This window comes from Aspergillus puulaauensis, chromosome 5 (genome assembly GCF_016861865.1).
Source record: "Aspergillus puulaauensis MK2 DNA, chromosome 5, nearly complete sequence".
In the NCBI taxonomy this organism is placed as follows: domain Eukaryota; kingdom Fungi; phylum Ascomycota; class Eurotiomycetes; order Eurotiales; family Aspergillaceae; genus Aspergillus; species Aspergillus puulaauensis.
Window position 1 is genome coordinate 1,007,455 of NC_054861.1, and position 14,283 is coordinate 1,021,737.

The 14,283-nt window shown below is 51.0% G+C and overlaps 2 protein-coding genes and 5 non-coding genes across 7 annotated transcripts; 2 read left to right on the plus strand and 5 right to left on the minus strand.

Moving 5' to 3' along the window:
* Positions 1 to 1,132: 1,132 nt before the first annotated feature.
* On the minus strand, positions 1,133 to 4,734 carry APUU_50387A (putative PAB1 binding protein (Pbp1); the record flags this gene model as incomplete). The annotated part of the gene is made up of 5 exons (XM_041705379.1): positions 1,133 to 1,338; positions 1,393 to 3,699; positions 3,798 to 4,068; positions 4,128 to 4,314; positions 4,574 to 4,734. 5 exons carry the CDS (start codon positions 4,732 to 4,734, stop codon positions 1,133 to 1,135), a joined length of 3,132 nt encoding a protein of 1,043 aa, XP_041557870.1.
* Positions 4,735 to 6,355: 1,621 nt separating this feature from the next.
* On the plus strand, positions 6,356 to 9,506 carry BUD6 (formin-mediated actin nucleation enhancer; the record flags this gene model as incomplete). The annotated part of the gene is made up of 2 exons (XM_041705380.1): positions 6,356 to 6,520; positions 6,603 to 9,506. 2 exons carry the CDS (start codon positions 6,356 to 6,358, stop codon positions 9,504 to 9,506), a joined length of 3,069 nt encoding a protein of 1,022 aa, XP_041557871.1.
* Positions 9,507 to 10,080: 574 nt separating this feature from the next.
* APUU_t50003A lies at positions 10,081 to 10,153 on the minus strand. Its single transcript has one exon. It is a non-coding gene; the product is annotated as a tRNA-Val (tRNA).
* An 856-nt stretch (positions 10,154 to 11,009) lies between these two features.
* On the plus strand, positions 11,010 to 11,084 carry APUU_t50004S. The gene has a single exon. It is a non-coding gene; the product is annotated as a tRNA-Val (tRNA).
* A 1,887-nt stretch (positions 11,085 to 12,971) lies between these two features.
* Positions 12,972 to 13,046, minus strand: APUU_t50005A. Its single transcript has one exon. It is a non-coding gene; the product is annotated as a tRNA-Val (tRNA).
* Positions 13,047 to 13,290: 244 nt separating this feature from the next.
* On the minus strand, positions 13,291 to 13,365 carry APUU_t50006A. Its single transcript has one exon. It is a non-coding gene; the product is annotated as a tRNA-Val (tRNA).
* Positions 13,366 to 13,605: 240 nt separating this feature from the next.
* APUU_t50007A lies at positions 13,606 to 13,680 on the minus strand. Its single transcript has one exon. It is a non-coding gene; the product is annotated as a tRNA-Val (tRNA).
* Between the last annotated feature and the right edge of the window lie 603 nt (positions 13,681 to 14,283).

Here is a 14,283-nt window from a genome sequence, read left to right on the forward strand (position 1 = left end):
AGCGGCGAACATTGTGTTGGCTTTGCGAGGGTTACATTATACTGCGGGGATCATCGGGTGGGTTGGACTAGGCTTGGATAAAAGTTGGGTTGGACATGAGTGAGTTGTGGAATTCGATGCATTGGCTGCTGTGGCTCTCTTTGGCTAGGTGTGAGTACCGCGGCTGGAGTGTTTGGTTTTGGTGAATGAAGACCAAAAAAGAAACTGAAAAGACCTGAGGAGATTTCCCCAATTACCCTGCCCTTCATTACCCTTCCTTGATTACATTTTCCTTGGTTTCGCTCCCGGCAGCAAATGCTTCGCAGTTTGGGAAACATGCTAATGGGCTGCAGCAGAACCGCTTTAGGTTCGACAGCAGTACGGAGTGTCTACATGTCGGATTTTATATAGCAAGTTTCGTTGTCCAACCAATATCATTTCAGCTTAAGCTTGACCACTATCTCAACCCCATTCTCACTCGCCCGTACACACAATCCACGCCTGATTCGGAACCTGAATGATAAACCCCCAGCCCATAAGCCTCTCCCAACCTCAGCTGTCATCTCAGGTAGTCTGAATAGCAAACGGGCGGTTACATGAATGATAAGCAGCTGCAATCCATGCACAATAGCATCGACGTAAATCGATCCAGATAGTTGATATTCTGATTAATCACTTGCATGGTCCCCATATAGTATACGCAAGAGTGGTCGGGAAGCGACGTGCCCACGGTAGAACACCAGTCTTGGGCAGCAAAGGCAATGGTAAACTCCATTCAACTAATTCCCCTTGGGCCTACCCCGGTACGTTTTTGATCTGACTAGCCAGCCCACTCTTGGAGGAGGATTCCGTCAATCTCAGCTATACCCTATTAGTAAGAGGCCATCAACGACGTAACACCCGAGACACTAACCAAAACATAGAGATTGAACCCAGCCCAAAGAAGTATATAATCCATGTGCCCAGAGCGAGCACGAGTTATGAATAGCTTCTAAGAACGTAGGAATGCGGAAATTGCGAAACGATGTAGTCCCCCAGGCTAGCGAGGCTTCGGTGGCTTTTGGAACTCGAAATGGCATGGTCAAGATTGCGTTCATCTAATCTCCGAGGGACTGAAATAAAAGGGCTCTCGCGGGAGACTTATTCGCCTGATTCATTTAGATTCTTCCGCGGTCTCCTGGGCCTGGGTTCCAGATGCCGGAGGCGGTTGAGCAGCCATTGGAGGAGGAATTTGAGGCACCGTGAAGCCGCTGCTTGGTGTACGGTGCTGCTGATGGGGCGGTCCGTAGTGATGTGTCTGATGAGGGCCAGATTGGAAGTGTGGTTGTTGTTGAGGGTAGTTGCCTCGCGCGGGCGGCACTGAAACTCTGTTAGCAAACATGCATCTTAGCTGTTAGCGTCAATGCAACATACTGTGACCTGGCTGCTGTCCAGGGTACACCGGTTGCTGATGTTGCCCAGGAGACATGTACATAACATGCTGCGGAGGTTGACCAGGTTGAGAGTTCTGATGCATCATAACCGGTGCGCCACGGCTAGGACTAGGGTAACCGCCATGTGGTTGGGGTGGTGGGCCATGGGGATAGACATGACCTGGGGTTGGTGAATACATTGGCATTTGCGGCTGGAACGGAGCCTGGGGAACTCCCATATATGGCCCACTCGAGGGTTGTTGCACCATCATAGGCGCTGACATGCCAGCTTGTGGGTTGACAAATTGAGGAGCTCCTTGATAAGGCCTCATGTGAGCTGCCTGCGGCCCACCCTGGTTCATATAGAATTGAGGAACGGGTTGCTGGCCGTACGCAAGCTGTGCATGTGGTGCCATAGGTGATGGATATCCATGTTGAAGCCTTGGAGAGGGGAACATTTGGGATGTGGATGCAGACATTTGCATACGGTGGGGATCATCGAAGTGCGGCGGGCCAGACCCATGGTGTTGTTGAGGGTGAAGGTGGGGCCCGTGAGGAGGGCCAGAGGCGGGAGGCATAGTTGAAGTCTGCTGGAACTGGTAGGGCAGGTGTGGCTGGTGTGGCATCTGTGGATTCGAGGCGGATCGACTCTGAGGAGAAGTGGGCGATGATTTGAACATCTGCACATAACTCTTCTCTTCCTCTGGACTGTTGGCAGCTTTCCAGGTGGGGAGAGTGTTGTAAGCGAAGGGAATGCCACCGTTGGAAGTATAGTCCCGGTCGGTCTGCTCTGCGCTTTCTTTCTTCATACGCTTTATGGGGTTGAATTGATCCTTCAGAGACGGTCGCTCGGAGATAGGGCGCGGTTTTTTCGCACCAAAGAAAGCAGAAGGGCTCTTGGCGCGCGAGTCAGGCTTTGAAAAGGCCGGTGGGTTTGATGCACCAGGCGTGAATGTACTGGCCGCGGGGTTCGGCTTGAATTCCATGGCCTTCACGTTAAACTTTGACGCAGACGACGAAGGAGTGAGAGTCTTTGTGGGACTGGAAATATTCGACTGGTCGTTGGTAGTTCCAGCGCGTGGCTCTTGAGTGGGCAACGGATTTGGAACTGGCCCTGAAGGCGCGCCCTTCCGCTGCTGGAGATTGTCGGCGAGGCGGTGCCCGAGCATTCCCGTTGCTTGACGATTCTGGTAAAAGGGTTGCTGCTGGAATCGACCTCCGGAACCCTGAGGACCAGTTGGGGGGTAACCTTGGCGGCCACGAGGATAGGTAGGACGATCTGCTTGTGCTTGTGCTTGTGCTGAGCCGCTTTCCTGACGGGCCGGTAACTGGGTTTGGTCTGCGGGCTTTTTGTGTTCAACGGCGGGCGTGCTAGCAGTAGACTGAGGTGTCTTATCGTCGGAGCTCAGCTGGGCTCGCTGGACAATCGCTTCCTGTTTATGCGGGTCCTTGGCGAGAATGGGTACCAAGTCCTTCGGGACTGGAGTAGCAAGTTTGAAATTTTGGGAAAACTTCATCAGCTCGTTGAGCTTGATCGTTCGGTCGTGAGCAGCCTGGTTACGGCGCCGTTGGTCCAACTTGGATCTCTCATTATTTGCGAAAATACGGAACCGGTCCACGACTTCAATCTCGTAGTTATTATCGGGGGGCCCACCTTTCGCGCCACCAGGAGTGGTAGAGGATGCTTTAGGAGCGGCAACCTCGTCGGCAGCAGAGCCGGCGTTCGTCGCGGGTGCCGCAGGAGGCTGCTGTAAAGTAATGTCCTTGGCTGGTAGCGTCGTGACCGGGTGTTCTTTTGTGCTGGTCGCACGCTTGACAGAGCTTGTGTATGGCGGAGCGGCAGCAGTTAGTTGGTTGGAACTCCTGAGCGCAGGTGGTGTGTATTTGTTCGGCTGGCCAGAAGCCAATGGGGTGAAATTCTTTTCGTCCCGACGTACACCACTGTACTTGTCTTCCTCATCGCCGCCATCCGGTGCCTGAAGCCCTCGCTCCTCTCTAATGTGTGCATTGTCCACATCACTAGTCTCGATTTCACGAGCAATGCGGGCAGCCTCAGCTTCCTTTTGCTTATAGGTCGGGTCCGAGCGGTCAATGCGGGTAGTATACATGTCCTCGTTATAACTGCTTGTAGCACCGAAAAGCCTGGCATTTGTTTCGAACTGATCCCAGGTCTTTTTAGCGGTCGAAGTGCTCTCAAGAGACAGGTCGGTGTCTGTATCCGCTGCGGGTTCCCAACGCTTCAACGTTCGTTCCCGCATGGCAAGATTTCCGGAGATATCGGCATCTGTCCTGAAACCAGTAGAGGCTCCTGTAATAGAAGTTAGACATTAAAAATGACCTAGAGCAATAGTGTCGAGGCAATTGCTGGGTTGTCTAAAGACGCTCGAAAGAGCATGGTGGACGTACCATTAGGTTTTGCCAGCACGTCAGTCGTCGTGACATTGGATACAGAAACATCAAGCACGTCGTTCATGTTGAACGTCATGATATGCTCTGGTGCCGACCCAAAGAATGGACTAGTGGCATCGCTTACTCCGTTAGCTCGAGACTGGTCTTGTTTGGATTGTCGTTGTGTCATCTTGAGAGTGATCGAAGACTCGTTGGATTCAAGAGATGAGGAAGAGAATATGCCAGTGTATTCGTCGCCATTTCGCGTAGTAACGGTAGCGGCAAGTCCCTAGAGAATCATGAGCCCGAGTCCAAGTTATTGAAATATAGCGTGGTTGTAGACCGTACAATGAAGCTAGTAACTAAGAACAGGAGGCGGTCGTGAGCGTGGTTATCTGGGGTATTTGACTCCTTTGCGGCGGGCTTAGGAGGAGACGATGGCTTTTGGGTCATGTTTCCGTTCTGCTGAGGAAAAGAGGGACGCTGGGTAATTGGGTTCGTGCCTTGGGTCCAGGCCTTCTGAGAATTGCTGCGTCTAAAAACGATAATTGTTGTCAGCAAGAAAAATTTTTGTTGAAGGCCAAGTGGAGAATGGAAACAAGTCAGAATTGAAAGGGAGGATATTGAGACAGATCAAATGTAAGTCCGCCACTGTGGACGGCTACACAACGTATGCATGCAAATATGGGTAATACGGTGAGGCAATGGTTCATTGAGGCTATGGCGGTGAAAACGAAGCAATGAATAGGAGCGAGAGGCTGATTGATGATGCCAGGTTTTGGGGCGCAACGTACCTCTGGCCGCCGTCGGCTGGGCTGCCAGTTTGTCGTCTGCCATCCGACGACTTGGAATTTGTGCTAGGCCTCAGCGAAGGCCGGGAGCCCGAGTTCTGTGTCGATGCATTACCGGAAGGACTGTTCGCAACGGGGGCGGAGTTGACAGTGGAAGAAGCCATGATTCGTTCGGCTCTAATGTCGAAAGAAACGAAGCTCACGCCGTGTGGTACTTGGCACGACGGAGAGCCTCAGCGAATTGTCGGATTGGTCGTAACGATGCGAGCAACACACCGCCTGCGCTAATGGGGCGCGAGGAAGTGTTGCAGGGTCGAAGGGGGGGATATGGAAAGAGGGGTGGTCGAGGAGGGGAGAGAAACAACAGCAATGCAGTGTGGGTGTGGGTGGAGGAAAAGCACACGAGTTAAGCTCAAGAGCCAGATCACGGGACCTGAAGTCGACCGAAAGGAGCGAAGGAGGGGTGAGGATGAGACTGCGACCTGCCAGCGGTGGCAACTGGATGCACGACAGGCGAGACTCGAGGATACAGCAAGAATGCAAAGACAGAGACAGCAAGGGTCACAAAGACAGACTAAGAAGTGCAAAAACAACTGAGCGACGGAGGGTGGTGCTAAGTTAGCTCGACGGGCGAAGTTTGGGTGGGAATGTTGGGTGAGGTGGAGGTGGGAGGCTAAGGCAGTTGATCAGGGAGCCTATTATTAGTGGAACCACCAACAAGGCCTGGACAGCTTCATCGCTGCTTGAGGATTGCTGTTCCTGGCGTCTTCTTATCTTGCTGCGGCAATTAGCCCTCTTCACCCGCATATCGAGGCTCATCAGGGCTACTGTGCCCTCGCTTATTACAGTCAGATAGATGTTGGTTGCCTTATTTCCGTAGCATTCAGTTAAGAAGCCACCGATGGCACAGAGGACCATTAATCTACGTATTAGTCTTCGATAAAGTTTGCTAGCAGGCCGTCGCTTTCGACAAGAAAACACAGTGCAAGGGCTCCATAACGACTTGGTTCTGGAGTCTGGACCCATGACACCAGAAGCTGAAGAATCCAATTGTGCATCTGGCCGTGTTACTTGGGCGGGATTGATGATTGGCGCATATGCAACGCAAGGTCTCCGGCAGTGTGAGTGGCCCCAACCCCGAGCCTCGAAGACTAACTTCTCTTCACCTTCTAGGGTGTTCTGGCTGCTGCTGAATGCTCCGATCTGACAGGGCCCCAACAGTGTTCTATTGTTGTCTATTTTCATGCAGGCTATTTTTGCAGACTACCTAGGCATGCTTCACAAATGCAAGCACACAACACTAAGCCAGCCTGTCGATTAACGAGACGGCCAGGGCTGAGGCCTAAGGCCAAATGGGGTGGCTGGTGTGGTCTGTGATTGGCCAGGGACCCGTTTCCTGCCTCAGGCGCGGCCCAGGGACGCCGTGACCTCAGCCCGATTAATATGCAGTCGAACGCCTATCACGGGCTCGTTTGATTCCTCCTCTTTATCTCTGCCAGCTCTTCTATCCTTCTTCGGTACCTATACCGGTCGCCTGCAACCCTCTATTCTCATTCTCTTAGCGCTGCGCGTTCTATTCTCATTTTCCGCTCTCCAGTTCTCAACAAGCCCCCGAGTTGCTCCTCGCTCTCCCTTACACCTTGCCTCCCGCATGGTCATCCCGCCCCTTCACGTTTCCTGCCCCCCCTACGTCGCCTTCGAAATAAATATCTTTTTCGCTTCTCGCAGGGGCTCGCCTCGTTTTTTTCTTTTTCACTTCACATAATACTCCGAGTTCCTGCGCACATGCAGTCCGGCACGAGCAGCTCCTCGCGCTCGACACGAAGCCCCTCCGCCCAGCACTTCCACTCTGGTTCCTCAGGGAGTGCGGACACGGCCATGACTTCGCAGTCTTCTGCCCCGCGCAGTTCATCGGGCTCGACCAGGTCGCAGTCATCAAGAAGTGCAGTGGTAAGTTCGCCCTTCTACCATCGCCTCAACATTCTCAGATTCATGCGGCTAACTGGGAAATAATCGTTTTCTTGGTCTGCAGCCGAACGGACAAATATCCCAAATCGAAAAAAGTGTTACGCATTTGCTTGTAGCGACAAAACAGCTATTGGAGACATTAACGCAATGGTCTCGCCGCCAGGTTTCCGAGAACGAGGTGTCGGACGTCTACGTGCGATTAGGATATGAATTTAATCTCGCTTGTCGCGCCTTTTCCGCTATTGGGGTGGACACTTCAGACCTAGGCCCTGTCCCTGATCTTCTGCGTACGATACTTGAAGATACCCTGAGTCAAGATGCGTCACCACAAAGCTTGGATATCTTCCTCCCTCGCATCCGTGATATCATCATCAATCTCCTCCACGGCCTAAAGCGAAAACAGGCACGTCTGCGATCACGACAGCAAAAGGAAGACGGCAAACCGCTACCCGGTCGGCAGGCAAGCGCGGGTAGCTTGGCGAACGAAATTCTTCCACCGTATGAAGACACACCTCCCGCAGCTACATCTCCCAGACGCTCTGGCCGTACCCGTTACGGCAGCAATGGGTCTCTGGAAGACAAGCCGCAGGCGGCATCTCGATCTTCTCCTGATATCAAATCAGGAAGCTATGCGGATCGGGAGGCATCCCGGCGCGAAGCGCAGAATGCGCTCACTCAGCCACCACAGAAAGATAGCGAGATGGGTTCGAAGGAGACGTCGATGTTGCCACCCAATCTGGCCGCAGGATACCCCCCTCCACCGCCACCACCGCCCAAGCAGGACGACGCCATAGGTGCCCTACAGCGCAGTGGGGAGCTAGAACGTCGTGCATCTCGGCGATTCTCTGCCTACCAAATACAAAAACATCTCGGGGCGCCTTCAAATGGAGTCCCTGTTATCCCAACCCAAAATTCCCCCATCCCGAATCGGGGCCGTGATGTTCGAGAATCGCTCAACGCCGTGCGTCTACGCGGATCATATGCTCACAAGCGACAGCGTTCGACGAACAGATCCCATGGGAACATTGATGCCAAGGCTGCTCAGCAACAACAACAACAGCAACAACCACCCTCAACTAGCCATCCTCCGGATGAAGATCCTGTGAAGCCCCACGTTGAGGCTCACCCTGAGCCTCCCGTGGACGAAATTCCCTCAAACGATAATGAGCCTCGCTTGGAAAAAGATGAGCCTAATGGCGCCCCAGAAAAGCCACCAGTATTGCCCCCAACTCCGCAGGAGCCGAGTCTTGCAGACGCATTCGAGCCGGTCAAGGACGCTGGGCTTCGTACAGATCAGGGTCCGGAAACGCCTAAATCAACTAATCGACAACAAACGACTGCCGTTTCAACTCCACCTCAAGCTACACCGTTTTCACCCGATCAACCGTCACCCGGCAAGGAACTCACCTTGTTTCTACAATATAGAAGCAAGATTAAGAAATACGTACTGCCGGAAGGATCAACCGGATTGACGATTGGGAGACTTCAGCTGGCATTCATAGAGAAGTTTGCATGGAATACACACAACAACGGTGCCGATCTACCAGAAATCTACATTCAAGATCCTATTTCGGGAATCAGGCATGAGCTAGAGGATCTGGCCGATGTAAAGGATCGCTCGGTCCTTGTTTTAAACGTTGACGCCCTTGATGAAGTCAAGAAACACTTTGACGACGAGTTTGGCGGGGTTCGCCGCCTACTTGAAGGTGTGAAGGGGGTGCTGGATGGACAGGGCAACATGATGCAACGCGTCTCAGATCGGCAGTTAGATGCTGTTAAAGAAATTACTCGCATTGCAGCCGCACCTGCCACGTCCACTCCAAGCGCTCCTGCCGCCGGAGAAACGCGACGAGCTCCTATTTCCGGAAATTCCGGTCAAATGGCGGAACTCTCGAGCTTGCGGCGCGATCTTGCCGTACTCCGACAAACGTACACCGACTTCTCTGCAGACATTGCGAGCTCGATGGGTGCGATACGGTCCAAGGCTGATAGTGTCAAGTCTTCAGCTGTCGACGCATCCGTGCCGTCGTTCGAGGGAGATGCCGGTCGCGTACGAGTTAACTCTGGCAAGAAGGAGCTTGCCCAAGAGTCCGAGCGGCTTGTTGCGCGTGTTGATGACCTGCAGGACCTTATTGAAGATCTGCGGAAAGATGTGGTTGCTCGAGGCGTTCGGCCCCTCCCAAGACAACTCGAGACTGTGGGCAAAGATGTCAGTGCAGTTACCAAGGAGATCAAGAAGATGCAAGATTTCCTCAGGCGGGAGAAGCCGATCTGGACCAAGATTTGGGAGAAGGAGCTACAACTTGTTTGCGAGGAGCGTGATCAACTCACCATGCAGGAGGATCTGGCAGCTGATCTGCAAGATGATCTAGAAAAGGCAGCACAGACCTTTGCCCTGGTCGAGCAAGCAACCAAGCAGCAGGCCATGCAAAACACCGAAGGCGGTCCTACGCTGCGGAACACTTCGCGCAATATGGTGATTGTTGACCCCGCAGTTGACCCTGTGAAGGCAAAGGACGGTGTTTTGGGCGAAGTTCGCGCGCTGCTGCCAAACCACGAATCTCGCCTGGAGGCCATTGAAAGAGCAGAGAAGACCCGGAAGAAGGAGTTGGAGAACCGTCGAGTCAATCGCTTCCAAAAGGAACTTGGCAACTTTGTGCAAGAGGGGAAGCTGAAGAAGAGCGGCGGTTTTGAGGAGACCGAACGGCTTCGCCGGGCTAAAGATGAGCGCAACCGCAAAGAAATCTGGGATATAGCCCAAGCTCGTGCAGCTGAGATTGACAAGGCAGAAGCGGAAGCAGCTGCAGCGACATCCACAGCGGAGCCATCCGACGACGCTTCACCTGAAGACACCGAAGAACCGGGATCCCCGAAGGGGAAGGCCCCAGCCTCCGACGATGACAATGCTGACGAAGAGAAGAAGGAGGATGTCCCGGCTGACCACCAAAAAGAGGAGTCAGATATTTAGGGAACTACACCAGCTATGGTGGCATTCATTTCGTGCTCATATATTTCGCCCATCCATTCTTTTTGCTTTCTTTCCCCTCTTCTACCGTTGGTTTCTGAACCCTTTTTCATTGTTACTTACTTTCTGTACCTTGGATTGACCCCCATTTTCCTTGCACATGTTTTCCGGGAGTACTATGCAACTAGACTTGCATAATACTGCTGCTGCTGCTCACTTGAATATTGACGATACCCTGCCACGTCCGTGGTGTGTTATGACTATTATGATACACGGGGACGCCTTGGGCGGATTTGACCTGTTATCTTCATCTCTGATTTGTGTTTCACTTTATGCACCTCTCATTTCTTGTCATTTTCTTGAACTCGGGCACACTTGCATCCCATTATCGGCCATCCTTTGGACAGCGACTATAGTTTCATTCCCTTGGAAGCGCAGCTTGCATTAATTATAATCTCTTATTTCTCCACATGTCCATCACTGCATAACGTAGATCTCAGCAGCAAGTCAAATATTAACAAAAAAAAAAAAGGTAACGCCTGTAACAAAACGAAATATAAAATACTAAAAACAAGAGTGACCACTGCCGGGCTCGATCCGGCGACCTTATCGGTGTAAACGATACGTGATAACCACTACACTAAGCGGCCGCTTATTAAATTTTCCGTAAACGTATTTGACTATATAAGGGGTAGCACAAAGAACCAGATTTACTACATCTGCTGTTCACTCAACTCGTTACAGACGTAGACGTAGTCATTGATTTATCATTAAATCTAGCTGTCATACTCCATAAGAAACGTTACGCTAATAATATTATCCGTTATTGACTCACGATTAAGACAAAAACATCCCGCATCACAGCCCACCAACCAATCGAGATAAAGGAACTAGCTCTGCGCCACTTCCCTTCTTAACGAGTGTAAATAAGCTTGAGCTCTGTCGAAATGTATAACAAGCACGACTTTAGCCTCCGTTGTTTAACAACAGCCCAAGCTCGGGGCACATACATGACAGAGGCAGAACGGTATCTTACACTCGGGATATTCGTCGGCGAAGACGGCGGTAAAGTGGCTGTCGTTTCTATGAGGATAAATTCACCTGTACGGGTGTTGCAGTTGCTGACGAACTACTACCCTTTGCCTTAGTGCCGGCACTGTCAGATAGACGGGCAGCCTAGGAATCCACGGCCGGGTTAATTAAGCGTGTTATTAAAGCTCACCTTAATTGTGGTTGCGTCTAATGTGAAGTGTTGGCTACGTAGTTCTACTATAAATACTCGGGGATCCGGTGTTGAAGGTTGGGCATATCAACCCTAAGTTTTCGGGGTGACCATACGCAGAGCCTACAAAGTAACTAAGTTCCGCACGACACTACAGGTCGAGGGGTGATTTGAGTACATCGTTCTAAAAGATATCATTGCCAGTATTACTTCCTAGTAACCTAACTACAATAAAACCACTCTGGCTTGTGATGTCAAATATTAAAACATTCAACCAATCAGATGGCCGGTTGGTGTAGTTGGTTTATCACGTATCGTTAACACCGATAAGGTCGCCGGATCGAGCCCGGCACTGGTCATTTCTTTTTCTTTACTTTTCTTTCGCTTCGGCGGCTTCGCTCATTTTTTGTTAAGTGGAGTTGTTTGGAAGCAAATGCAGGTACAGCTTCGTATTGGTTTTGAAATTGGTACTTCAAACAACGTTATAACTACGCGCGGCCAAATTAGGGCTAGATAGTCCATCAGCTTGGTTACCACTCCGTGCACGCCAATACCCTGACACCCTGGAAGCAAGGCTTCTGGGGCTCAGAACTCATTTGTTTATTCCAAATCGCCAATGCAAGGTCCCTAGCAACCAGAAACCCCGTACTAACTTCATTCCAGCCAAGCTCCTCCAAAGCAAAAACTTCACGGTACGTAGCCCCATTCCCATAGAAGACATCTGGGCTTCTTTCCCCCTTGTCAACCTAATTTTCTTGATAGTCCGTCCTTCGTCCGAACAGCTATCTTATCCATGTCCATGCTGCCCTTCCCACACTTCCCACATCGGCCTATACAGTGGTCAACTATATAGAGGCACTCGAGGTCAGGCCGGAGAAAAAGGGCTAACTCTTTCACTTTCCTGAAAATGATGGCCAATGCTGGCACCCCCAGGACTACACACTCTGACGTTATCTCTGAAGCATCAAGCGCCAGCCCACGAGCATTCTTGAGTGTCGACGCAAACCGTGGGCTCCAGGTGTGTTCCATGAGGTTTGGCAAGTTGCTTTTGAATACTCCGATGTAATAATAATCAGGGCTGTTAACGATGTTGAAATCCGTGGGGACCAGGGCCCTGAATCGGAGAAACAGCACGTCGGTGCTGTTATCGTACCAAATCCGCTTGTCATGCCCCTGTGCTGGGAGGTGTACGGAATTGAAATCCGTTGTATTTGCCCTGTTTGAAGAGCGGGGTGGGAATTCAAGAGTCGAGTCGGCTTCACGGCAGCTTTGTTGGACGGCGTCAGTGACGAGGTAGGCCGACGGGTCGAAAGAGAAAGCAGACTCGATGCTGCAGTATGAGTTTTGTTGGTTGCCGGTGTTTGTGTCTGTCTCGACTTATGGCAGAGTTGCTGTTTGGGGAATAATGAGTTGGTCGAGGAATACCTGGCCCACGATCTCACTTTTGTGCCTGGCAAGTCTGAAGCGCTCTATGAATTCTTTTGTGTGAGCGGGAGAGCAGGTAGGGATGCGGACGTCAAAGACATGGATTGCGGGCTTTGGACGAGCATTCTGCCAAATCTGGATGCGCAGCTCTGGGGGGAGGTCCATGAATCGGGGGAAATTCTGCATTGTGGATGCCGTGGGGAGGGTACTGGAGGATGCTTGATTCTTTGGGGGAATCCAGTTCAAACAGGGCCACTCTTTTATTTTATGAGTCCTGCTTCTTGTCACATGCCGGCTTTGCTTTTATCAGGTTACCTACCATGCAACGGCATTCTGTTGTTGGTTATTCCGACTGAGTTGGGCTGTGAACTGGTGCCTCACCTGTCAGCTACATAATGAAGTGAGCATTGCCTGTTCTATTCCAACAGGTCAGACCTTGGATTCTTCACATTCCTACTTCACTAGCATTCAATAATGGGATATTCCCTACGAGCACTGAGCCAGCACGTCCATGATAACGATTCACAAGATAGAGGCACAGAAGTTTGCCACTTAGAAGTAGATAGTATACATCTCCTGTCATAGGAATATGATAGGCTGGCAGGACAGCGTTAATGAGGCTCCAATTACTCAAGTACTCAAGTACTGGAATACTAATCATGCCAGTAGGTCCGACTACGAAGTCATCTCCAACTACGTTCGCTTCCTGGGCTATCGACGCCGCCGGAGTGTGGATTTCAATGGTGGATTCAACTTCCCGAATAGGCGTCTGGCAAGCCAAAATACAAAAAAGAGACAGTCAATAGTCTGCAAAAGGTAAATGACCAGTGCCGGGCTCGATCCGGCGACCTTATCGGTGTTAACGATACGTGATAAACCAACTACACCAACCGGCCATTGATGAAGGCGTTTTTGGGTGGGGGAGTATAGCATTATAGCGGGGTTTGTCCCAAAAAGAAATTGTATGCACCCAAAGATTAATCATTAGGGCTTGCAGACGGGAAGGAACCAAACGGGCCACGGCAGCCAATCATATCAACTACCAGCTGCATTTTCAGTCCGTCCATACAGTCCCGTCGCAGGCTGGGACAAAAATTCAAGACGGTCTCATATCCAACAAGCAACCCAGCAGCGCAAAAATGACTAGTGCCGGGCTCGATCCGGCGACCTCCTCGGTGTGAACGAGACGTGATAAACCAACTACACTAACCAGCCAATAGGTGTTAAGGTTTGGGGATTGGGGGGTATATCAGGAGTAGTGATATTGGCAAATTATGGAAAAGCGGAGCCTTTCCCGAAATGGGTGTAGAGTAGGGCACATGCCGGATATGCCCTAGATCCCATCATGATCATCCAATCGCAGAACAGCAGACTTGCCGCTCCACTGCGGTTCTCTACAGAACCAAAAAATTTAATCGACCCTACTATGCAGGTAGTGGGAGAGTAAAAAGACAATGACCAGTGCCGGGCTCGATCCGGCGACCTTATCGGTGTTAACGATACGTGATAAACCAACTACACCAACCGGCCAATTGTTGAAGTCACATTTTTATATTGCGCTACTGGAGTCTAAGGTAACACCGGAAGAGGTAGACATTCCCGGCTGGTATATCCGTACTCGACAGCCGTATGAAGCAAAAGATAGTAATAAACGTTACACTGTGTATATTCGCAGAAATACCCCCGTTCTTTATGGGATCTGCAAGTTCCAGTCGACTGGCATGTGTCTCTTAGGTTAGGAAGATGATTGAATGCCCGTCGGACCTACATATATTATACCAACTCAGTCCTAATCCTACGTGGCTTGCCTCTTTGATATTACAGAATTGGGGAGTGTTTCGGTATGAAATATATACACTAAATGACATTGCGCTTTCGAAGGACAAATATTGAGGCAAAGCATGCCTTTCATACGAACGGTCTGGTGATGGAATAACACAATACCATTTCACTTCCCTCTCTCCCAGATCCACAACTTCCTAATTGCAAAAAGCTATGTTGCAAGGCTAACCAATGGGCTCATACCGTGGCACAGTATGTACCTAGCTGTGAGGTACCTTGACTAACAAAGACACTCTTCTCAGTCAACCCTGGCCCCACTCATTATTTTCCGGGGGACGACTGCAGGGCGAG